The 27,469-nt window shown below is 33.5% G+C and overlaps 1 protein-coding gene across 2 annotated transcripts in view; it reads left to right on the plus strand.

The window, feature by feature from the left end:
• Positions 1-27,469, plus strand: part of LOC100883817 (defective proboscis extension response 20) — a 405,987-nt gene that overhangs the window by 330,274 nt on the left and 48,244 nt on the right. For both annotated transcript variants that reach the window (XM_076539924.1, XM_076539926.1), the window contains exon 4: positions 9,359-9,520. In XM_076539924.1, coding sequence (XP_076396039.1) covers positions 9,442-9,520 — 79 coding nt within the window. In that variant the 5' untranslated portion in view covers positions 9,359-9,441. The remainder of the gene's footprint in view (positions 1-9,358; positions 9,521-27,469) is intronic.

Genomic DNA, 27,469 nt, shown 5'->3' on the forward strand with positions numbered 1-27,469 from the left:
TGATATTACTAACCACTACAAAATTTTGATATTAACTAATCAATACAATGATATGATATTCAATAATCAATGCGACATTGTGACATTAACTAATCAATGTAATCTTATAATAATAAAAAACAATTATTATTATTAACCAATCAGTATGATATTATAATGTTAACTAATCAATATGTTGCTATGAAAGTGACAATCAATATGATACTTTAATACGATATTATTGAATCAACTAATGAATACAATATTACGATAATAACTAATCAATATGACATGATAATAACTCATAAGTATGACATAATATTAACTAATTAATAATAAACAATACTTGAACAAAAATAAAATACTTAGAATTATGTATAACTCTTTTTATTACCTAATTGTAACAACGATTACGATTTTGATGGGTGCCGCCATTACTGAAGAAGCAGCGCGAAATTCAAATTGTAAGAAACGTATTCTAACTCAATCATATAAATTATAAAAATAGCAAGCTTTCATTTATGCATCCAAATGTTTTATATATTTTTTAAGCCTTATATGTGCAATATTTAATCTGGATTTTAAAATATTCACCTTGCATGACGAGTTCAAATAGAACATGTAAATTATTCAAAAAAGAATTTACAAGTTCGAAGTCCTCATTTTATAAGAATTATTGTGTATAACAATTTTTTTATATGGATGTCAGTCAAATGTTGATAATAAACTTTTAATACGTGTGATACGAACAAAATTAATATATTAGTACAAAGAAACAAGTATATTAGGGAAACCAATATTTTAGTACAAATTTGATCATATTCTTAAACAATACCAGAATCTGTTGACAATATAAAATTGCAACATATTCAAAAGAAACGTGGTAAACTTAAGATCAGATTAGATCAAGGTAAATAAGGACAATAAAAAGAGTAACTTTCCATTTCCCCAGAAAATTACTACAAGATGTCTTTTGTTCACCAAACCATAGATTAAACAACGGAAAAGAAACAGCAGCAGGCTGCAGCAGGTTGATCATTATGCAAAGTTCATTAAAAGCAATTCCCTAGCCTGGCGAAATTTCCTCGTAAACCGTCGGTTCCGCCACGAGGTGGAGCAGTAACCTTCTATCCACGACGGCGTTAAAACTTATCCAACTTTATCCCCTGTTCCGCTGCCATCTTTGCTTCTCACAGCCCTCCAATCCTCGTCCGAGCTAGGGTTAAAAAGTTCCAGCAGCTTTATCCATCCGACCACCAACCGTTCTTCCGTGCTCCTCTCTGTTTTGCTTCCTTTTTCGCCGCACTTTTTTTTCGCCTCGGTTCATCTAATCTTCTCGCGTTCCATCGCCGGTTTTCGATCGTCTTTCTTGGCCAACGCTTCCATCGTCCCTTCCGCTCTCGCTTAACCACTTTGGCGTGTTATTTAACCGAACTCGTCGACAAGACCAGAATGAATCGAGGAACGTTTAATTAAGGTTGCGAAGGAATTGGGGCGAACTGGATTTTTTCCGATGACAGCTTTTAGCTGATTGAACGGCTGTTTGATTCGATCGGGTTCATCGATTGACACGTCCCTGGTTGCTGGAGGAGAAACAGACTATGATTATCTGGGGAAGGAGAGTATTCAGCGGTTTACTTGGCTTTATGTTATCATAATTATATTTCAATATTATGATGCTCATTTTACTATTATGAGTACTTTTTTCTTGTACATACAGCTGTAGTTGATTTTTGAGTTACGCTAAAAAATATGAAGTTAAAACTACTAATGTGTGGTAAAGGGGGAAAAGTACTACTTTTAGGTTATGTACTATATATTATGCAGGTTATATGTAATAACATTATACAGATATATATAATAACATTATACAGATATAATAATAACTACATATACAATAATAAATACATTTTACAAGCATATACATATAATAACATACAGGTTATTACCTGTACAGTAATAATGTGCAGTACATAACCTAAAGTTAACCTTAAAGTGCTTTGTATTCGATTTGTAACTGTAATGTTGATTTAGGTTAAGATTGCATTTAGTATTGCACGATAAAGTAATTTTAAACCTTTTAAATATTCAATACCTGTTTGGATAGTAACTGAGTTAGTTTGAGTTCGATTTAGGTCCTAACGTTGCTCTTATTTATAACATGAAACAATTTAATTTTCAAATTTACAAATTTATAATTGGGAATTAGGAACAATAAATTTTAGAATTTAAGAGTGTGAAAACTTGAAAATTTGGGAGTATGAAGTATGGGAGTTGGAGAAAATGAAAAATTTTAAAATCTGGGGATTTTTGAGAATTTGGGAATTTGGTAATTTAGGAATTTAGAAGCTTCTGAATTTTCGAGTTAAATAATTTATTAATCAAGTAATCTGGTAATCTAGTAATTTAGTAATCTAGTGCTCTAGTAATCTAGTAATCTAGTAATCTAGTGATCTAGTAATTTACTAATCTAGTAACGTTGTGATCTAGTTAACTTATGATCTAGTAACCTTGTAATCTAGTCACCTTGTGATCTAGTAACCTTGTGATATAGTAACCTTGTGATCTAGTAACCTTGTGATCTAATAACCTTGTGATCTAGTAATCTAGTAATCTAATAATCTGGTAATCTGTTAATCCGGTAATCTGGTAATCTGGCAATCTGGTAATCTGGTATTCTAGTAATCTGGTAATCTAGTAATCTGGTAATCTAGTAATCTGGTAATCTAGTAATCTGGTAATCTAATAATCTGGTAATCTGGTAATCTGGTAATCTGGTAATCTGGTAATCTGGTAATCTGGTAATCTGGTAATCTGGTAATCTAGTAATCTGGTAATCTAGTAATCTGGTAATCTGGTAATCTGGTAATCTGGTAATCTAGTAATCTGGTAATCTAGTAATCTGGTAATCTAGTAATCTGGTAATCTAGTAATCTGGTAATCTAGTAATCTGGTAATCTAGTAATCTAGTAATCTGGTAATCTAGTAATCTGGTAATCTGGTAATCTGGTAATCTGGTAATCTGGTAATCTGGTAATCTGGTAATCTGGTAATCTGGTAATCTGGTAATCTGGTAATCTGGTAATCTGGTAATCTGGTAATCTAGTAATCTGGTAATCTGGTAATCTGGTAATCTGGTAATCTAGTAATCTGGTAATCTAGTAATCTGGTAATCTAGTAATCTGGTAATCTAGTAATCTGGTAATCTAGTAATCTGGTAATCTAGTAATCTAGTAATCTAGTAATCTAGTAATCTAGTAACCTAGTAATCTAGTAATCTAGTAATCTAGTAACCTAGTGGTTTAATAACCTAAAAATTTATACCATTAAAAATTAAAAAAATATAAACACTGTTCAATATCTGACCATATTCTTCAGTCTATCACAATTTTGAAAATTAAAAAACTAATCTTTTAATTACAACAATAATTAATATTTTCTTAATATAAAAAAAATGAAAGCGATTTTCCATAATGTTACAGTAATTCATAATAAACTGTTGGTAACACAAATTCAACAAAGTAATTATTAGTAGATAATTCGAACTAGCTAATTCAGAATACAAAATTCACACGGGTATTATCGTACGTTCCTTATCACCATCGTGATAAGGATGATACTCTACGTGATTAGAACAAAGTTCCCGCAATTATGAGATTATCATAATTACTCTCACCCCTGATGGGTACCAGATTGCCGTAAAGGGAACACTGTACCACGAAAACGTTTCTTCCTAACGTGATGTACCTTGTTATTAATTAAGACGTTAATTACTTCACTGGCTGCAGATACTAAATGTCGATAAATTTATATCCATAACGCGTCAGCCGATTTCGTTTACACGGAATACACAAATTCCGTGGCTTGTGTGATGTTTGATTAATGTTTCAATAATTAAGTTCTATCAATGCGTGATTAACGGGCGGTAATTAATTACCGAATAGACCGAACTGTGGACAATTGATTCAACCACTCGTAGAATTATTTGAATTGTCAAATTTCTGATTTCGTTAGCTTGAAATGTTTGAATCCGAAGGTGAGGAAATTTGGAAGTTAGGAAATTAGGAAATTAAGAGATTAGGAAATTAGGAAGCAGGGAGATTGGGAAATTTGAAAATTAAGAAATTGGGGAATTAGAAAATTGGGGGATTTGCAAATTGGGAAATTAGCAAATGGGGAAATTAGCAAATTCGGAAATTAAGAAATTAGGGAATTGGAAAATTGGGGGATTTGCAAATTGGGAAATTAGCAAATTGGGGGATTTGCAAATTGGGAAATGAAGAAATTTGAGACTTAGGAAATTGGGAAATTATGGATTTGGGAAATTAGAAAACTGGAAAATTAGGAAATGGGGAGATTAGCAAATTGGGAAATTAAGAAATTGGGGAATTGGGAAATTGGGGGATTTGCAAATTGGGAAATTAAGAAATTTGGGACTTAGGAAATTGGGAAATTATGGATTTGGGAAATTAGAAAACTGGAAAATTAGGAAATGGGGAGATTAGCAAATTGGGAAATTAAGAAATTGGGGAATTGGGAAATTGGGGGATTTGCAAATTGGGAAATTAGCAAATTGGGGGATTTGCAAATTGGGAAATTAGCAAATTGGGGGATTTGCAAATTAGGAAATTAAGAAATTTGGGACTTAGGAAATTGGGAAATTATGGATTTGGGAAGTTAGAAAACTGGAAAATTAGGAAATGGGGAGATTAGCAAATTGGGAAATTAAGAAATTGGGAGATTAGCAAATTGGGAAATTAGGAAATTGGGAGATTAGCAAATGGGGGAATTAAGAAATTGGAAAATTAGCAAGTTAGCAAATTGGGAAATTGAGAAATTGGAAAATTAGGAAATTGGGTGATTTGAAAATTGGGAAATTAGGAAATTAGGAAGTTAGGAAATTCGAAGGTTGGGAATTTAAGAAATTGGGAATTCTAGAAAAATTCCAGAATTCTTAAGAAAATTAAAAGCTGCAAAATTAGAAAATTACAAGTGAATGAACCGAATACTTAAATATAAAGTATATTAAAATACATTTACCACATTTATACACTTTTCAAATTAATCAACGGATTATCGGTAGATCAAAAAAGAAGACTAAGGAGCGCAAAAGGTTTCTTTAGTTCGCAGCGCCGGTAAAATGAAGTTTTTCGCCATCAGCAATCGCTTAGTCGCCGGTGGTCGGTGAAACGGACAAGAAATTCGCAGACCGTGGCACCCAGGCCATTATCTGTGCCAGCTTTTAGCGACGCAGCGAAATCAGTGCTCGTCTAAATCGAGAACACAGGAGAAGAGTGTGTCACGTATTCCGCGTGTGTAACGAGCCACTGTACGTGTTCTTTCGTTCTCCGAGTTGCTTCTCTTACCTTTCAGAGATTACAAAGCTTCGAGATATGGCCGATTCGAGTCACGAACCGGCTTCTTACGTCGCCACGTGTCTCCCGCTATTTGAATAAAAGTCGCGGTTCAGTTAACACGTATTTACTTCATCCGACCGGATCGAACGCGTGGCTTCTTTATTTGGACGCCTTCGAGCGGCAATTTTAACCTTTAACGTTTGCTCTTTTCACGTCATCTCGCCAGAACAGGAGTTCCTTTCAGCCGCTGAACGATGAGGATGCATTCTACGATGCTGCTTCGGGAAGTCGAATTGCTCCAATTCAGCTTTTTCGGTGGTCTTTTTTAGGGATTGAGGCATTTATGATCGAGTGGAATACTCGAGAACGAGTGAGATACTCGTGTGAATCACTTAGGAGTGAATCACTTCTGGACATGTGGAACACTTGTAGACATGTGGAGCACTTATGAACGAATGACTCAGTTGTGGATATGCGAAGCACTTCTGGACATATGGAACAGTTGTGGACATGTAGAATACTTGTAGACACGTGTAACACCTATGAAGGAATAAATCACTTGTGGATATGTGGATCACTTCTAGACATATGGAGCACCTATGAACGAATGAATCACTCGTGGACATGTAGAACATTTCTAGACATGTCAAATACTTGTAGATATGCGGAACACTTTCAGACATGAGAAGTCCTTCTAGATATGTGGAACATGTGTGGACGTATGGAATACTTGTAGACATGTGTAACACCTATGGAGGAATAAGTCACTTATGGACATGTGGATCACTTCTAGACATGTGGAACACCTATGAACGAATGAATCACATGTGGACATGTAGAACATCTCTGGACATGTGAAACATTTGTGGACATGTAGTTGCACCTATGAACGAATGAATCACTTGTGGACATGTAGAACATCTCTGGACATGTGAAACATTTGTGGACATGTGGAACACTTTCAGACATGTGAAGTACTTCTGGACATGTGAATCATTTGTGGACATATGGAGTACTTATAGACATGTGTAGCACCTATGAAGAAATGAATCACTTATGGACATGTGAAACACTTATGAACAAGTGAAAAACTTATAAATTATTAAAATATTGATGAACATGTGGAACATTGTTGAATAAGTGAAACACATATGGACATCTCTCAGAGAGATTAGGCATCCACACTCAGAAATCAGCTCTCTTATGTTTGGATGCGATAAATTGTACCTTTAATTGTTATATCGATCATATTATTAAAAATTTGTTGAGTTATGTAATTAGGAATATTTGTATTATAAATACTAGTGCTTTAATGATAATTTAATACACTTATGCAAACTATGTATCCTATAGAATCGTTATAATTATAAAACTTCCAATATTTTGAAGATATTATATAATAATAAAACATACTTCGAATACTGAAGATATTATATAATAATAAAACATACTAAATTCGATTTTTTCACCTCCTCGATAGCTTAACTACTTCATGCTGCGACGCTGTTGACGTTCGCATTAACCACGTAAATCCACCTCATCGATTTTGCAGTCAACCTAAGAACATAAACTCGTTTGCGAACTGTTAGAAAATGTTCAAGGTGTTGTCTCTTTCAAGGAATTTTATGCAACTTGCATTTAACGATGTATAGAGATTTTGAAGCTTCACAGCTTAACATGGAAGGTTAAGCTCTTAAGACTAACATCGTCCTCGACTTTTAAAGCTTTGAGGAGCATCAAGCTTTGAACCTCTTTAGGCTAATATACACAAGTAAACTGTGCTACTTTATTTATTTAGATTGACTATACTATTCATTTATTTTTTATGAGATAACATGAATTTATTTTTGGTAAAAGTCTCAATCATCTTATTACATTTGTAATTAAACTATTACCCCTGAAAACGAATATACAGATACCAATAGAATTTAAAATATTTATTGCAATATTTTTTGAAGAATTGTGCAAAGTTTCATCTAAAAACGTATATCAGGTGTTCTTTTGTCAGCTCATCCAGAAATTCGAGAATGATTTTCAATTTCTGAGAGAGAAAAATGGCGGACCGATTCTTTGTTTCGTCGAACGAATTCTCCATGTAACGGTTCGTAATTATACTTTAATTAAAATCCAACGTACGCCGCCCGTGGGAAAGTTTCCGAAGTTAATCCCCGCAGAGTTGGCGATACTTTCATATTAGCAGAGCACCCAGCCGCTAAAATAAAAGGAGTTAATTACGTTATGGCACCGACGTTTCCCCAGCCCCATGTTCTAACCACCTTAGCGAACACCACGCGATCTTCTGATAACGAAAGGAAAAAAAACTTCCGCTCTTTATTCGCTATTGAACAGACTTCGATAGAGCGTGGAGAACGATTTATGTACGTGATGATACTTGGGGACGGGTTTTTTCATACGTTAAGTACAATTTTGATTAGAATTATAGGTTTATTTTTTGTTTTTAAGTAATTTAGTGGTAAGAAGATTGTTATTATCTTTGTTACTTTGTAGTATTGCGTGTGGGGGTGGAAATGTGAGGTTATGAGATGAGATTTCGAAATTCTAACATATTAACAACCTTAACAATTTTAACAATTTTAACAATTTTAACAATTTTAACAATTTTAACAATTTTAACAACTTTAACAATTTTAACAAGTTTGACAATTTTAACATTTTAACATTTTAACATTTTTAACAATTTTTACAATTTTAACAAGTTTGACAATTTTAACATTTTAACATTTTAACATTTTTAACAATTTTTACATATGGTAAAATTGTATTTGTAGATCGAATAAAATTGTAAGTTCAGTAGAAATTATATTTTTATACTATTAGTAAGGTTTTTGAATGAAGTTTTATTTATTTCCAAATTCTGCTTTTCAAATTCTCAAATGACTACATTTAAAAATAGACCAAATTTCTAAATTTTCATAATTACAAATTTATAATTTCTCAAATAGCCAAGTTCCCAAAATTCAAAGTTCCTATGTTTCAAATTTCCAAATCTCAAAAATTCCTCAATTTGTACAATTACAAATTTCTAATTTCTCAAATTCCAAATTCCCAAGTTCTCAAGTTTCCAAATTCCCAAATTCTCAAATTCCCAAAATTCCTAAATTTCCAAGTTTCCACATCCCTAAATTTCCAAATCTCCAAAATTCCTTAATTTGGAATTTCCCAAATTCCTAAGCTTCCACTTCCCTAAATTCCCAAATTTCCACTTTTCCAGATCTCTAGATCCCTAAATCCCTAAATCCCCAGATCGCCACATCATCCGCATCATTAGATTCCCAAATTCAGAAATCCACAAATTCCCAATTTCCCAGATCACGACATCCCTAGATCCCCAGGTCTACAGATTTCCACATTCCCAAATCTCCAAATCCCCAAATTCCCAAATCCTCAAAATCCCCAAAATTCCCAAAATTCCCAAAATTCCCAAAATCCCAAATCCCCAAAATCCCAAATCCCCAAATCCATAAATCCCCAAATCCTCAAATCCCCAAATCCCCAAATCCCCAAATCCCCAAATCCCCAAATCCCCAAATCCCCAAGCCCCCAAATTCCCAAATCTCCAAATCTCCAAATCCCCAGAATCTCCCAATCCCAAAATCCCCAAATCCCCAAATCCCCAAATCTCCAAATCCTCAAAATCCCCAAAATCCCCAAAATCCCAAATCCCCAAATCCCTAAATCCCTAAATCCCCAAATCCCCAAATCCCCAAATCCCCAAATCCCCAAATCCCCAAACCCCCAAATCCCTAATTCCTCAAACGCATAACTCTCCTCCCCAAATTCTCAAGTTCCCACGTCCCAAATTTCTATTCACCCGTCGTTCAATCGAATTTGCATCAGCACCTGCAATTACCAATTACGGAATCGCGCGTTTAGTTAAATCAATCTTGGCACGAAATTGATGAACGTTAGAAGGGGTTTCGAATGGGATTCGCAGATATGCTTAAGCCCTGTTGAAGCACGAATGAGGTGAAACTATCGTGATATCCGGTCGTGTGTTTCAGATGACAGCAATGTCGAGGCAGCGGTACATGAACCGCAGCAGCGGGGACAGATAAGGAAGGGAGGAGCCACGAATCGGGCAATCATGTGTAGTGTCATGTGGCTCCTTCGGCTCCTAACGACTTGCTGCCTCGTTTATCTATCGGCATCCGACTCCCATACAGGTATGTGCTTTCTTTATATCTCATAGTTAATAACTTTGTAAGTACACAATGGTGTATCATACACCTCTCGTTTCTCTTCTCAAAGGCAGCTCGACAGTTACACCTAATATGCGCGGGTGAAGTCAGTTATGTATACGATGGATTAAGTGATTAAATTATATAGATAAGTTGCTTATTGACTTTATTCAACCATCATTGTTGGGTTTGTACTAGGTTTTAAAAGTAACTTGATTGACTGTTTTTGCTATTTTTATATTTTTGTACACATGTGGTAAACTATTTTTTGGTTATGGAGTAGTGGTTATATCAATCTGCCCTAAAATGTGGAGGGAGAAAATGGAAGATAGAGAGAGGAAGGCTGGACTAACGGTTCAGTTCTTCAGATAATTTGAAAGACGTTTTGATTTTTAGGGACAAGTTGACTACGTAACAATTAACTACGATATTGCTATGGTCCGAATCATAAATATGATGGCTTAAAACAGTTTTGAGTTTTTCCTGTCGTCGTGTGTTCTATAAACAGTTTGGACTATAACGGTTAGTCTCAAGACACTACAATATTTATTTTGTTGAAACAAACAGGAATTCAACTACCTTAAGCTTGATATGTATTAAGAGTGTGTTCTTATGTAACTTGATCGTTGTTCGTTATTTATTGAAAAGTTATAAACAGTAAATGATTTGTAAATATCAAAATTTGTACATAATCTTATTTTGTAATATTCTTCCTTACTTTTCCCTTGCTACATTAATTTTTTCTTATTTGTTTTTCATTTTCTAAATGTGCTGTTATTATTTAACTATTATTTACAGAAAATATATTGGTACATATCTCAAAACCAGTTTTAATGCTTGCAACGCAATTGCAAATAGTTTAAAACAAATAATAAATACAGAAAGAATTAATATAAAAAAATAAGCAATGATAAAACGTCAGTGTATCGATAAACAATAAATAAAATTAATCTGTTGTCATATAAATTTAACAGAAACGGAAGATATTTCTTTACTTGTTTTATTTAAATGAATATTCATTTTTTATTTATAATAAAAATGGTTTTCCCAGTTTTTGCTATTATCGACTTCTAATGTGGTAAACAGTAATAAATAGTATGCATGGTCGATAAATTCCCTGATTAACATGTAATATTCTAGAGTTGAAAATTATCGGAAACGCGGAATATCAGGGAAACTAATTTTCTGATTAACGCTTCCGTTAGCATGAGTTATCAACAAAGTTTCCTAGTGAGCACCAGAAACATAAATTTAGCTGGTATAACTGTGGAAAATCAATATTTTTGGGACTTGAATGCAAGGATGGAACGTAGTAATGGGAGTGGTATTTTCAAGAGTAATTGAACTGTACTTTCATTTATTACAGTTATTTCGTTTCTCGATATTACAAGATGATAGTTAAAGAAATTATAACTTATGTGATTATTTTATGTGGTGTTCAATTTAAGATTGTAAACTATTTCAAAGTTTTTAAATTATTAAGCAGATTGACTTTCAACTTTTCAAATTTCTTAATTTTTAAAGCTCTAAGATTCTGAATTTTTACATTTTTTAATTTCTAAAAATGGAAATATCAAAATTAAAAAATTTTTTAATTCCGAAATTTCCAAATTCACAAATATAGGCTTCAAAATTTCCACATTCTCAAATTTCTAGATTTCTAAGCTCACAAACTTTTGATTTTAAAAATTCCCAAATTGCTATTATTCCAAATTGTTAAATTTATAAACTTGTTAACGCCTAACAAAATCACAACTCTATGGGGGGTGATTTCTCTGCTGAAAGTGAATGATTTGATTAAATCCCGTAACTTGTTTAGATTAGGTTAGGTTTTCTATATTGCAAGTTATATCAAATACCTACCTAATGATATCAGATGTGGAATAAATCTCTGATCAAATTTGTATATGCAGAACAGTTACTTTAATATCTTGAATTGATTATATACCTCAAGATTTGATCAAATCCCTATTTTTATCAGCTCCCTGCAATATACCCATACATACGACATGCGACACAAAAAAACGAGACTGGGTGTGTAGTTTGAAAAAACAATGGAGTTGGCAGAAATCATTTTAGTGGCATCATCCCACACACATCCTCTATCCATGCTGCCAATTTCGATTTAATCCGTTATGCCATTTGGAAGTATTGCATCATTGAGTAAACACGTGCAACTGCATTCTGCCAGAAAAATGTCTAATGTAAAAACCGAACAGTGAATAAACATCAAGTTTCTTGTAAAATTTGTTGAAATCTATTGTAACATGTGATGAGACATGGATTTTCACCTATGACCCAGAAAGTAAGCGCCAGTCGATGCAGTGGAAGTCTTCAGGATCCCCGAAACCCAATAAAGCACGCATGTCAAAATCAAAACTCGACATTAATGGAATTGTAATGATCGAGTGGTCAGACTGTTAACCAGCACTATTACATTGAAGTACTAAAAAGACTTCGTGAAAAAATTAGGAAAAAAAGACTACAGTTGTAGACCGATGGATGGCTATTGCACCAGGACAATGCACCCGCTCACACGGCACTGTCAAGTAGTTTCTGACCAGCAAAAATATTACTGTGATGGGGCATCCTCCTTATTCACCTGATTTGGTTCCATGCGACTTTTTTTATTTCCTAAAGTTAAATTTTGCTTAAAGGGAACCCAATAAACCTCAGTTGAAGAGGTTCAAGCAGAAACAGAGAATCTCCCGAAACGACTTCCAAAAACCTCGTTCCAGAATTGTTACCAGTAATGACAGCACCGAATACAAAAGTGTATGAATGCTGAAGGGGACTACTTCGAAGGTGGTAATGTCACGAAGAACAGATTCTGAAGATACAATGATTTATTGGACTAGTCTCGTTTCTTTTTGTGTCACACCTCGCATGCATAGCCGTGTGAGAGAAAAGGATATTCAACAACAATTCATGATGGAGTTCGAAACAAAAGGGACAATAGATATTATATTTCACATCCAATTCTACTCAGGGTAAGTACCCCTATTGCTACCCTCCCAGACGCCCATGATAATGGTTAAACGATTAGCTAACGAATCGGCCGAAAAAAAGTAGCAGCGTGTGCGTAAACGTTGAATTTAAGCTTGAATCGAGCTCGGTTATTTACAAGGCTGTAGCATGGCGCCACGCGAGCAAGACTCCATTAAATGAACCCACGGAATTAGTTTCCATGAAATTTAGATTGCGCAGGGTGCGGCTGGATAGGACAGATAGGACAGAAGTGGGGACAAGGTTATAAATTCGGGACATCGCGACTATGTAAATTTGACAGCGCAAACGGTAAATGCGACCGTTTTCCTTCTTATTACCTGTGTAATTAGGATGCGAGTGCAGATGCGACGTTCAAATTGATTTACACTCGCTAATCTAAAATTTAAAGTTCCTTATGGAGGATGCATCGAGGAACCTGACGAAGTCATCTTCCGATGTTTGAGTAAGAAACCACTTACGACGTGCAGCGAAATTTCGAAAAGTTTGAGTAAACTGGAGGAAAAGGAATTAAGGAATTTTGTATGTTTTGTAATGGTGTTATGTTGGGGAAACTATTTGAGGAGTTTTAGGGGAGGAATGTTGATGTTTAATGATTTTAAAGCAGTGGTGCTTTTGGAACTTGGGATTTGGGGTGCGCTAGGTATTATAATTTTAAATTGGAAATGGTAATTTGGGATATTGAAAAGTTGGAAATTTGAGATTTTTTATGTTTGGAAATGTGGGAAGTTGGCGATTTGAGAGTATGGAGAATTGGGGGTTGAGGATATAGTTTGGGGATTTAAGGGTTTAGGGATTTGGGGATTTAGGGATTTGGGGATTAAGGGATTAAGGGATTTAGGAATTTAGGGATTTAGGGATTTAGGGATTTAGGGATTCAGGGGTTGAGGGATTTAGGAATTCAGAAATATGACGACTCAGAACACTAGAAATATAGAAATTTGGGATTTTGGGAAATTGTAAATTTGGAAATTTGGAAATTTGGAAATTTGGAAATTGGAAAATTTAGAAATTGGGAATTTGGAAATTTGGAAATTGGAAAATTTGGAAATTGGAAAATTTGTGAAATTGGAAAATTTGGAAATTGGAAAATTTGGAAATTGGAAAATTTGGAAATTGGAAAATTTGGAAATTGGAAAATTTGGAAATTGGAAAATTTGGAAATTTGAAAATTGGGAAATTTAGAAATTGGGAAATTTAGAAATTGGAAAATTTGGAAATTTAGAAATTTGGAAATTTGGAAATTTGGAAATTGGAAAATTGGAAAATTTGGAAATTGGAAAAATTTGGAAATTGGAAAATTTGGAAATTGGAAAAGCTGGAAATTTGAAAATTTGAAAATTCGAAAATTCGAAAATTCGAAAATTTGAAAAGTTTGAAATTTGGAAATTTGGAAATTAGAAAATTAGAAAATTAAAAAATTTGAAAATTTTTAGAAAATTTAAAAATACCTTCGTTAATACACTTTCACACTAATTTCCCAGGTATCCTATTTCAAATATCATTCTCTTGCATATACTTACAAAGTATCGACCCAACTTTTCTAACTATTAATAAAATTCGTACAATTAGTTCTGCGATCTGACATATATTGCGTTATCACAATAGCCACGAAACAAAGATAATCCATCAAAATCTGGTGTATGGATAGGGTCATTACGGCTGATCCCGGCATATCTCGGCTTCTAGGTACTTAAACATCCCCTGTCGCGATTCGATACTCTCGATACGATCCTTTATGGGTGATTCATGTCGTTCAACCCTGATTAATGAGAGAATAAACGCGTTCCCCCGTTACTCGATTGTCAATCGAAACGCAAAGCCAATAGGGGATCTTTGATCTCTGAAATTGATTTCGATTAACGAGACCTTCTGTCATCGTATCGCGGTATTTTTGTGTGATGCATTTTTATCATGCTGTCGACAGAACGATGATTTCATTAATAATTCTGTCAGTTTGAGACGGTTTCAAGTTATATATGATCAGAGAATATTTATCAATGATAAATTCTTGACAAATTACTTTTGAACAATTTTCAGTTGTTTGTACTTATTAATTATATTTATTAATTTTAATGTTAATTGTACTTATTAATTATACTATTAATTATAGTTATTAATTACACTATTAATTACACTTTATTTCATTATTTTAAGAAATTCGTGAAACAAATATTGACAGTGAAATACTAAACATGTTTCCAATTTTTGTATTTTTAGCAATTTATTCATTCCAGCAATGTTAGCATATTGTTTTATTTTCTACCGAGAATTCTCTTTCAAACTGTCGGTTTGATTGAAAGTATGTTTTTATTTGAATCTCGTATCGAGTTTGATTTTATTTTGTATATTTTTTTAATTAGAATTTTCAACTTGTCATTCTATAGAAATGTTTCTTTGTTTTATTTTATTAATTTTGTTTTCCACTTTTGAAATGTGATATTGTGTATATAATAATAACAGTATATTATTGAATATTTGTGTGGGCATGTAATTGTTTATTTTTATTTGTGTATTTTATTTATTTTTTTCCTGTATTTAAAAATCTGTTTCTATTGTATTTGAATGTTGTAACATATATTAAATGTGATGTCACTTCGAAATATAATAAATGTAGTAATATAAAGACATATTTAAATACAATAAAAATGAAAAACAGAAGTAAATAAAATAAATAATAAAAAAATAAAAAATACAACTATCTATATAAATATTTAAAGTACAGCTGTCATTTATTATATACATCAAAAAATTACGTTTTAAAACTAGAAAATTAAATTAATAAAATAAAATAGTAAAATGAAGTATAAACGAGAGCTAAAATAATAAAAATAATAAAACAAATTAGTAAATAATATCCATGTATATTTTAGAAAAAAGCAAAAACAGAAAATAATTTCCACAGAAAGTAATTTAACTACAAATATCTAAATATAATGAAAATAACAAATAAAAATAAATAGAGAAACGAACGAAAAATTCACTGGAATTTGCATCCCATATGAATATTTATATCAAAGTTGTCCCCTTCGAACAAAACAAAAGCAAAAATAATATTCCCTTAATTTCAATTTTCTAAAAATCACACTGCATATTTATCAGCTGACTTAGCGCAGGTTACCGTCGCAAATTGTCAAAAAATCGAAGGTGAAACACGCGTAAGCGGAGTTTAATAGAAATAGGAGAGAAGTAGATTTCGAACGCAAGGAACAATAGCCACGAAGAAGAATAGATTTTTCGAAGGAGCGCAATTTAACGAGGAAAGTATTTTAGCCGAAAATCGCTTTACCACAACCTGCAACGTTATCGCAATGCGCGACACGCGGTGCGGTAAAAATTCGCCTTGCGGATTCAGAATTTTATAGATAGACCTCATGGTTCATCCGCACCGATTTAATTTACGAAACGCCGCGTCGGTGGTCTTTGTGGATACAGCAATCCATTAAGCGCGTTATAGGATTACTTGCCACGAAATTTCGAACGAGATATACGAAACCGGCCAATCTGATAGGCATCAAACTTTCATTGAAATCGACGATAAAATTATGTCTCAAACACTGATTGATATATTCACATTCTTTCACTCAAACACATTTTATACTTTTTCCAAAATCCTTCATTTTTGCAACTTCAGTTTTCTTTTTATGTTTAACGTGAAAATTATATTTAGCATTCATTTGTTATTAGTTGATAGATCTACACATCTTCCTTGTAGTTCCTGGTTAAGTTCAAAATGGTAGTTTCATCGTCTTATATCAAAATGGCTGTTCTAGACTTAACACTAGAACTACCAACCAGTCAAAATGACTGGTTTCAGATTTCTCATTTTATATTACAAAATTTTACTGTCATAATTTTATGGAAATGTCTGTCATATTTTGTTGAGGTAAAAACTAGTTCTATACTTGATGCTTTAGTATTTATTTCCCTTTTCATTTTATTTTTCATTCTTTGAACGAACATTCAATGTCGGTAGTTCTAGTGTCAAAATAGTTTAACAGATATTTATGTAATAGTTTAAGTGCTTAAATACTAATTTAAACATAAAAACAATGAACAGTTACTCAAACAGCAGTTCAAACATATAAACAATAAACAGTTACATTTAAATAGTAGTTTAAATACTAGTTCAGTGGTTGAAATAATATTTCAAATAATAGTTTAAGTAAAAGTGTAAACGGTAGTTTAAATAGTAGTTTAAACAGTAATGTACAAGATATTTAGTATTTGAATTTGTTTCATGTCTATGTTTCTTGCTATAAAAGTTGTTCTAAAGAGTCGTTGTGGAGTACCTAACCTAAATAGCTACGAGTAGGTGCACTTTTGTCAGCGAGTTCAAATCTTCGTCGACCAATTTCAATTTTTTCCTTCTTCTTAAACTATAAAATTACTTTCATAATTTGCATATAATGTACCATAATAAATTAACAGTTGACGCTTGCATGTCATAAATTTTCTTCATTCTATTTTACTATAATAATCATACAGTCCTATACAATATTTAATATACTATCTCATACAATTTGTACATATAATGTATACTACTTTTTACAATATCCTCTAGAATATTAATAAAACAAGGTTTACATCAAAACACTTTAAACACGTCTAAATTAATTCTCCCCGTTCTCTAAAAAGATCGAGAGTGCCTAACCTAAAAAGCTACAGGTCGATTCACTTTTGCGTGCGAATTCAAATCTCCGTCGACCAATTTCAATTTTTTTTCTTCTTAAACTATAAAATTACTTTCATAATTTGCATATAACGTACCATAATAAATTAACATTTGACACTTGCACGTTATAAATTTTCTTCATTCTATTTTACTATAACAATCAGTCTGCAGTCTTAGTACAATATTCAATATATTAGTGGTACCGAAAAGTATTCAAAATTTCTTCGATGACCTCAAAGTTTCTCAATGAAAAATCAATGGATTTTTTTACGCAGGGAATCGAGCAATTGCCTTTAAGCTGGCAAGAAGCGTTAGAAAATGGTGGAAATTATTTTGTTGATTAGCATTTTAAGATTTCTTTAATAAATAAATGTTTTTCACTAGCAAACAAAATTTTGCATCTGCATGCTATCCTGCATCTATACAACCTATACTATCCAGTACAATATTAATAAAATAAAGTTTACATGAAACTTTAATCACCCCGAAAACATCACCAGAATTTTATTACTGTTTACCTCGAATTTCGCTGCGGTTCACTCACTTGTTCCTGTCGCATCTACTATGGGAAGCAAGAAACTGCTTAACCCATAATCGCGACTCAGATATCCGTGTGACGGGGTTTATTCGCGTAATTAATTTCAATCGTGCAACGATACGTTGAGCGACGACCGCAGATGGAACTTCAGCTGAAGGGTTTCCACTTGTAGATTATCTCTGGCTCGTAAATCATTTCGCTGGATCCATCTATCTTCGCCTTCTTCGTGCATCCATCTACCCATCCTATTTTTCAGAATGCACATTTCCCGCGTTTGTTTGTACCGGAGCTTACACCCGACTGGAAAAACGCACGCGTTCGTCCGTTTCGTTTCACTTCAACGCTTTAACTCGCGTTCGATCGTTCGAAAGCTACTTTCCCGGACTTTTGACAAATCGCGAGTACAATTGATAGACGTCAGATGCTGCCACAGGCTTTTATTCTTGCGAATTTTACTGTTGTCTGAAAATGTGGTGAGAAGCTCTGGACCTTGTTTCGTGTTGTACTGTGAGGAAAAGAGCGAGGAAGTTTAAGGAAGAGTAAGGAGGACAAAACGGTACAATAAAAGTAAGATGTCTCTTGTGGAAAACGTGAGAATTGAAGTATGTGGGTGCTTGAAGATGTGAAAATGTGAACATGTAGATAGAATTATGAAAATTGTACCAAGATGATGTATTATACATGTAATTTGAATTACTGGGTGAATCGGTCAAATATGTCGATGAAAATTTGAAAAATAAAAAGTATGAAAAATTTGTTGTTCCTCCGCCTCACAAAATAATGCAACAGTACGCAATTTAAAAAGTCTAACCGATAGAAAATAATGTTCTAAAATTTTTCATTCCATCGTCGATTTTCCCGGAGTTCAGGTAAAATACGATCAGGTTGGAAATTTGGATGCAAAAGCACAAAGGCTGCTGCCATAACTCGAAAGCAGCTGCTTCTTGACGCCACGAGGTCACGTTTCGAGCAGTAAAATGCGAACTTATTTCTCTCGGCCGATTTCACATCGGCGAATCGGAAGCGCATTTCGAATTCGTCTAAAGTGGATCATCGTGTACCTCGTCCTTGAACCGACAGAAAACCGTACATCGAAAGGGTGAAGAGTTTACACGTGTCTTTCTGTCATCAAATGGAAGGAGATCCTAACGCGTTCTGGCTGGCACGTTTTCGGTTCTGTTAAGGCTAGCAACTATCCGTTTACCTGATTTCGCTTCGTTTGGGATGAAAACGCGGTCTGAATTCGATCACTGCGAATAACGGCTGGTTATCTTGTTATTTCGCTGACGAAGGTTTTTTTGTGAAATCGTTTGATTTGCGGAGGCACTTTGAAATTGAGTCGGTGGGGAAAGGAGATTTATAATGAAAATTGAGGTAGCTTCGTTGGCTAAAAGTAGTTAATATAATAAGAGGATCATGTAATATATTATATGGCCATATAATAAGAGGAATATAAGTATTATATGGAAAAATTGAGAATCAACTAATTCTTGATTCTGAACTTACAAATCCACAAATTTAAAAATTAAAAAATTCTCAGAGGCATAAATTGATGAACGGAAAAATTGCAAATGTATTTGCAAACTTTACAAATGTATGATTATATAAATAGAAAAACTAAGAATTTTCAAATTGGAGAAATAAATATTAATTTTCAATTATAAGTTATATAATAAAACTAATAATAAAAGTGGAACTAAACAATTTTCTGCCTGAAATATTAAACGCTACCATATGTAACAGCAGAAGACAACCGTACCTTTACCTTGTACCTAAAAATTCCACAATACCCCAAAAAATTTTCCCTATACTCGCACAAGGAATCTAGTACGATACAACATAATTTCGCCCCATATCAAATATTTTCCATTCTCAAATCAAGACATACTGGCGTTATCCGCAATGCGGTTCTACAAGCGTCGTCGATAAAGCCGCGTGTTTCGCGTAGCGAGCTGCCAACGAAATAGAATTTCAAAAATTCGATGCTTTTTGCGAAGCGAACGGTGAATCCGTTCAAACGGCGGAATGCTCGTAAATTTGTAAAATTTTACATCCGTTGGCGAAGGTATTCCATTCGAAACATCCGAAGCGTGCTTAAAGCGACGAACTCCTTCCGACTTGAAGGATTTTCGCGCCGCGGAATCACGAGAACGTGGCTTTCTTTCAGAAGTGCATCAACGGCCGAAAATTTCCGTGGACGTCGACCGTGAAAGAACGAAACTAGACAGGGTCCTAATTATTACGTCGTATTCAGCAAGAAAAATTTTCCATTGAAAGGAACCTCTAATTTCCTTTTCAGGGGGCGTTTAAAAATTGTTTTAACTGAGTTCACATTTAACTTTTTATTTACTCAGTTTTTATTTACTCCCCAATTTCCAATTTTTCAAATTCTCAATTTCCCCAATTTCCAATTCTCCAAATTCTCAATTTTTTCAATTTCCAATTCTCCAAATTCTCAATTTCTCCAATTTCCAATTCTCCAAATTCTGAATTTCTCCAATTTCTAATTCTCCAAATTCTCAATTTCTCCAATTTCCAATTCTCCAAATTCTCAATTTCTTCAATTTCCAATTCTCCTAATTCTCAATTTCTCCAGTTTCCAATTCTCCAAATTCTCAATTTCTCCAATTTCCAATTCTCTAAATTCTCAATTTCCCCAATTTCCAAATCTCCAAATTCTCAATTTCCCCAATTTCCAAATCTCCAAATTTTCAATTCCCCCAATTTCCAAATTTCCAAATTTTCAATTCCCCCAATTCCCTCCATTTCCAAATCTCTAAATTCCCAATTTCTCCAATTTCCAAATCTCTAAATCTTCGAATCCTCGATTTCCCCAATTTCCCCAAATTCCAAATCTGCAAATCTCTAAATCTTCAAATCTCCAAATCTCCAAATCTTCAAATCTCCAAATCTCCAAAATTTTAAAACCCCCAAATCTCCAAATAATCAATATTGAAATTTCCAAAATTCCCAAATTCCTAAGCTCCTAAATTTCCAAACTTCAAAGCTTCTAATAGTAACAAATAGAAAAGTAAAAGTTCAAAGTCTGAAAATGCGATAATTTAAGACCTTACGAAATAATTTGAGATCTTAGCAATCTCTTTGGTGGGCACTTGATCTGTCCATCTTTAAAACATCCAAAAACTAAACAAATCCGAATCGAATTAGAATTACAGTACATCACGAATACACGATATTATAGAACAAGAGGTTAATACCCTCAGATTTTGATTCGCTTGGTATAATACCCGTTGTGGCAGACGTTCCAAGAATTGTTCAGACTCGTTTCCCGTCGCCCCGTTGGCGACCCTCTTAGCAAATTACTTCTGATTTCAAGTTTCTTACTCCGAGAGAATTTGAAAAAATCGTCAATTTATTTCAAAATACGAGGAAGCAACTTCCATCTGTCGTTTTTCTTTTTCATAAATCTTAAACTTTCCGGCATTCTTTCGCGAGCTTGGAATTGTAGCTCGGCAGCTCGTAATAATTTCTCATTTGCGAACTTTCTCGAGCGTTATCTTTTTTTTCGCGCTAGTTGGCTCCGCGAGTACGAAACTCAGTGTACATAACGAAAATTTAAAACCTGCATTTTATCTCTCGATTACTCGAACCGAAGATTTGCATGGTAGAATCGTTCCTAACGGAAGACGTTTTAACCCTTTATTCATTGAATTTTTTACGAGTTTTTAAAATATTTGCTTTTTGAATATTTAATTTAAGTGCAGGTATACAATCTATAACGTTACGTTCGTTAGAAGTCATATGCAAAACTTGTTGTTATTTTGTTGTGTATTTCAGTGCATATTACATATAATATAATAATTAAAATAAGAAATGAAATAAGTAAGAAATAATTTTATACATAATATCAAAATTTATAGAATAGACAGAAAAGCAGTCAATGTTATATTAGGTCGAGTCATAAGTAACTTCCGTTTTTTTATCAGACATTTATTTCGTTCTCATTAAACAACAAAATTATATTATTTTATTATATGTTCACCACTATTTTCTATAACCTTCTCCCATTTTCCTGGTAGTTTATCAATTCCTTCCTTGTAAAATGTGGTTGGTTTGGACTGGAAGAAGCTTTCAACAGCCTGCCTGACTTGCTCTTCAGAATTGAAGGTTTTTCCATTTAAAAAGTTTTGTAAGGAACAGAAAAGGTGGTAGTCTGTCGGGGCAAGATCTGAGGAATAAGGTGGATGTGGTAAAACAGACCATCCAAGCTCAAGAATTTTTTCTTGAGTCACCCTTGCTGTATGCGGTCGCGCGTCGTCGTGTAAAAGAATGACATTTCTGCGATTGACGAGTGCAGGGCGCTTTTCTAGGAGTTTCTCTTGCACTCTTTGCAATTGCTGAATGTATTTATCCGCAGTAATCGTTAAATTTGACTTCAACAACTCGTGGTGACTTATACCTTCATAATCTCACCATACACACAATAAAATCTATTTAGCTGCATCGGAAGTTACTTATGACTCGACCTAATAGTATAATATATGTATATAGTATCAATATATAGTATAATATAATATTTAGTTCTTACGGTATAAACAGAATTTTGATCTCATTTATACACAGTAATACACTTTGAACACTGAATCTTGACTCAACTTTTCCAGAAGAAATTTCTAGGAAACATTTTCACATTTTCGTGACAAATGTTTGCCAGAGGCATTCAGTGTTCTGGAAACGTATCTTTGGGGACAGGTGCAGATTTCCTCCTCAAAGCTCACTAAAAGACGATGCAAATAAGTATTTTACTTGTGCTAACACACGGACGATTTTCAACCTTCCAGACATCCATCTTGATCCATCTCATTCCAGATCCATCTTGATCTCACATCTTACATAAACCATTCATTTCGAAAAAGCTATCATTTCAAAAGTATTATACACATGTAAAATATATGAAAAGAACCACAAATACAAGTTCATATACTCTCTACAAATATGTACCCCTGTGACATGACACACGTCCATAACCGAGCTCAACTTTATAGTATTGTGTGTGCGTCGTGGAATATACCACCGAACGGTAAACAAAAAAATTTGGGGGAAATTGGAGATTTGGAGGTTTGGAAATTTGAAGATTTGGAAAATTGAAAAATTGGAGATTTCGAAATTTGGAAATTTGCAAACTTGGAAATTTCGAAATTTGAAAATTTGGAAATTCGGAATTTTGGAAATTAGGAAATTTGGAAAATTGGAAAATTGGAAAATTGGAGATTTCGAAATTTGGAAATTTGCAAACTTGGAAATTTGGAAATTTGGAAATTTGGAAACTTGGAAACTTGGAAATTTCGAAATTTGAAAATTTGGAAATTCGGAATTTTGGAAATTAGGAAATTAGGAAATTTGGAAACTTGGAAACTTGGAAATTTGAAAATTTGGAAATTTGGAAATTTGGAGGTTTGGAAATTTGAGAATTTGGGAATTTGGGAATTTAGGAATTTGGGAATTTTGGGATTTGGGAATTTGGGAATTTGGGAATTTGGGAATTTGGAAATTTGGAAACTTGGAAACTTGGAAATTTGGAAATTTGGAAATTTGGAAGTTTGGAAATTTGAGAATTTGGGAATTTGGGAATTTAGGAATTTGGGAATTTTGGGATTTGGGAATTTGGGAATTTGGGAATTTGGGAATTTGGGAATTTGGGAATTTGGAAAGTTGGGAATTTGGGAATTTGGGAATTTTGGAATTTAGAAATTTGGAAAGTTGGGAATTTAGAAGCTTGAAAATATATGTATTTATAAATTTGTAAATTACCAAATTTAAAAATATGCCAACTCAAGTAATTGAAACCTTAAAAATGTACAAATTTCATCAATTGAGTATCTATTTATCTCAAAACACGAATTTCGAAATTTGCAAACTTAGACATTTTGTGTGTTCGCATTAGCGAACGTTCGCATAAGTCAAGAGACATTTGTATCACGCTACAAATATCTAAACTTACGTGCATTAGAATTCAAAGTCCAAGCTCTTGGTATCAGGTCTCACAGATTCGGTATCTAGTCTTGCAAATTAGATCTCTCAACTATCTGATCCGTATCCGATGTCGTTTGTATCAACCCTTACGTACTTTGACTACCACTTCTATTCAGTTTCACGAAATTTGACCCACGTTCCTTCGTGAAACCTATCATCCTATCCAGATGCATCTGTTTATTAACTGTTAATTACAAATTCACTGAAGTTCTGACTTCGCGTGCTACATCCCTTTCTGCTTGAAATTCAATAGTACCTTCGTTCTTCAAATATGAACTCAATTTAAATTAAACTCAAAATGTTTCTATAATAAATTACAAATTTGTAATAAATTTTTAAGCTAAAACTTTTAGAAGATTTATTTTAGTAAATGTTTAGAGGGTGGAAACATAAAAATGTTTTCTACCACCCATATTGAAACTTTCAAAGATTATTTATAATTTTTTTCAAGTTAAAATAATGAGCTGAGGTCTTAAATGTCCCAATGTATCAGGTATGTTATTTTAAGAATGTGTAAAAAAATACTTCTTTTGTAGAAAAGAAATCTCAATCCTCGATTCAATCGAACAATTCACCTTGTTCGGAACGTTCAAATAAATACCGATAGGGAAACGTTTTTCACTAGAACGACTGTTCCTCCAATCGGAACAATCCAGTCAACAGTGGTTAATTTCGACCCAATCAGTCCGAGATATTCCCACTGTCAAATTATCTGTCAACTCGTCACACCTCGAAACAGGCATTTCACGCTTGTGTTTCGTACACGCGAACGCTGCTATAATCTGCTTGCAGTTCTGCCGTTGCACCCAAGTATCGAACATATCGATTCCGTTTAATTGAGAACCGTAGCGTGCATCCGAAAATAAATCAACTGGTAAATCGTCGAACATGCATCGCGTTCTGTTTCGTGATGCTCGTCAAAAATTATCGATCGACCTAATAAAATCTCTCATATTCAAATAATTCTGATAGCAAGATAGTGGGTTGCTGCCTTGTGATCAGTTTTGAGATATTAAATATTCATTGTAACATTCAAACATTCAGCCATTCAACCATTCAAACATGCATTCAAAAATTCAGACATTCATTTAAACATTCAAACATTTATTCAGATATTCAATTAATTTTTCAAACATGCATTCAAACATTCAAACATTTATTCCAATATTCAATAATAAAATACTCAAACATACATTCAGACATTCAATTAATCAGTCAAACATTCAGACATTCATTCAATCATTCAAACGTTCATTCAGACATTCAATTAATCATTCAAACATTCAAACATTCAATCATTCAAGCAGTCATTCAAACATTCAGACATGCATTCAAACATGGATTCAAACACTCAAACATTCATTCGAACATTCAGAGATTCATTCAGACATTAAATTAATCATCCAAACATGCATTCAAACATTGAGACATTCATTCAAACATTCAAACATTCAATCATTCAAACACTCAAACATTCATTCAGACATTCGACTAATCATTCAAACATGCATTCAAACATTCAATCATTCAAAAATTCAAACATTCATTCAGACAGTCATTCAAGCAGTCATTCAAACATTCAAACATGCATTCAAACATGGATTCAAACATTCATTCGAACATTCAGACATTCATTCAGACATTCAATTAATCATCCAAACATGCATTCAAACATTGAGACATTCATTCAAACACTCAAACATTCATTCAGACAGTCATTCAAACAGTCATTCAAACATTCAAATAGTCATTCAAACATGCATTCAAACATGGATTCAAACATTCAAACATTCATTCGAACATTCAGACATTCATTCAGACATTCAATGAATCATTCAAACATGCATTCAAACATTAAGACATTCATTCAAACATTGAAACAGTCATTCAAACATTCATGGGTTCAGAAATTCAATCACTATAAAATAAAAAAATGAAGAAGCTCTAATGTTTATAGGTTTGAAAGTCTGAAACTTGCAGTAGAGTTACAACACTGAATCCTTGTGATGACACATTTCCGAGCATACATCCTACACGTCATATATAAACATGATCGGCTCAAGCGTGCAAATCGGAAACCGCTAAGTGCACGTAGCACGTTTGCATAAACAGTGCTCTTGAGGTACCCTCGTGGATCACGTGCGTGAGCGGATAAGGGGTTAATTGCGAGTGAACTTCTACTTCGAAGTCGGAACGGTGACTACTTCCCTTCGCAAACAACTCCTTTCGAGACACCTAACTTTCCATTTCCAAGATTTCTGGAGTTCCAGCGATTTTCCGCGAACCCGACGACATCTCAGCTGGCAAGCAGCATCTCCCCACAAACTTCGAGTCCCATGGTATTCGCGATGCGTTTGGGGCAAAACAGTCGAAACGTAGCCAACGAAAGAGGAGGATGGGGATGACGGGCTTGAAACTTAGATAGGATGCCGGTTTCGAGCGGATCAATTTAACAAATTTGTCTTGCAAAGCAGAAGCAGCCTCTGCTCGTCGAACAAAACCCGCGGGACCCGACATCTATCCGAGTATCCTCGAGGATACGACACGTGTTCACCGATAATATTGAACACGTTGATGTGCGCGTGGCTGAGGTACCCTCGGACTGGGAGCGTAATATTATGCGAGAGAAAATGCAGGAAACTGATACACACGGTGTACCTTGCTGGTAATATTCTCTATGTATTTATGGTAAACGGTTTAAAGGGTGTGTATCCATATAGAGGTATCTGATGGACAGAGAGATGAACGGCTTATCATCGATGGACGGTGCAGTTGTGGAATGTGGAATAGGTAGAATGATACGGAATCTTTTAATTTGTGAGTTTTGGAATTTTTAGATTTATTAATAGAAGGTTGTAATGTAGTCTTGAATTTGGTTAGGTTAGGTTGGAACAATATGGAATCTTATCATTTAATTTGTGAGTTTTGGAATTTTTAGATTTATTAATAGAAGGTTGTGATGCAGTTTTGAATTTGGTTAGGTTAGAACTATACGAAATCTTAATTTCTACTTTGTGAGTTTTGGAATTTTTAGATTTATTAATAGGAGGTTGTAATTTAATTTTGTATTTGCTTAGATTAGGTTAGAACAATACGAAATCTTCTAATTTGTGAGTTTTGGAATTTTTAGACATATTAATAGGAGGTTGTGATTTAGTTCTGAATTTGGTTAGGTTAGGTTAGAACAATATGGAATCTTATTTTTTAATTTGTGACTTTTAGGATTTTTAGGTTAATTAATAGGAGGTTTTGATTTAGTTTTGAATTTATTGGTATTGCTGCGATGGTGAGTTTTGGGGGGTTAATTTGCATAGGATTACATTTGCAAATTTCTGAATTTGTAGATTACAGAGTTATGAAGATTGATATTAATTATGCAATTATGCAGTAAACTTGTAGATTTGAAAATTACAAAATTTGTAACTGTTGTGTTTCTGCATTATTGAATTATTAAAATAACAAGTTACTTATCAAATTGATTATCAAATCATTAAATTAGGAAATTATCATATCATTAAGTTACCCAATGACCAAATTTGCAAATTAGTAAATTATCAAGTACCTAAATTACTATATACTCAAATTAAAAAGTTCTGAAATTACCAAATTGACTCGAGCCCCAAATTTCTAGGTTCTCAAGTTTGCAAACACCAAAATTCCTAAATTTGCATATACTAGATTCACAAATTCTACAGTATCCCAACATTAAACTTCCAAAGTA

Source organism: Megachile rotundata, chromosome 2, assembly GCF_050947335.1.
Source record: "Megachile rotundata isolate GNS110a chromosome 2, iyMegRotu1, whole genome shotgun sequence".
In the NCBI taxonomy this organism is placed as follows: Eukaryota; Metazoa; Arthropoda; class Insecta; order Hymenoptera; family Megachilidae; genus Megachile; species Megachile rotundata.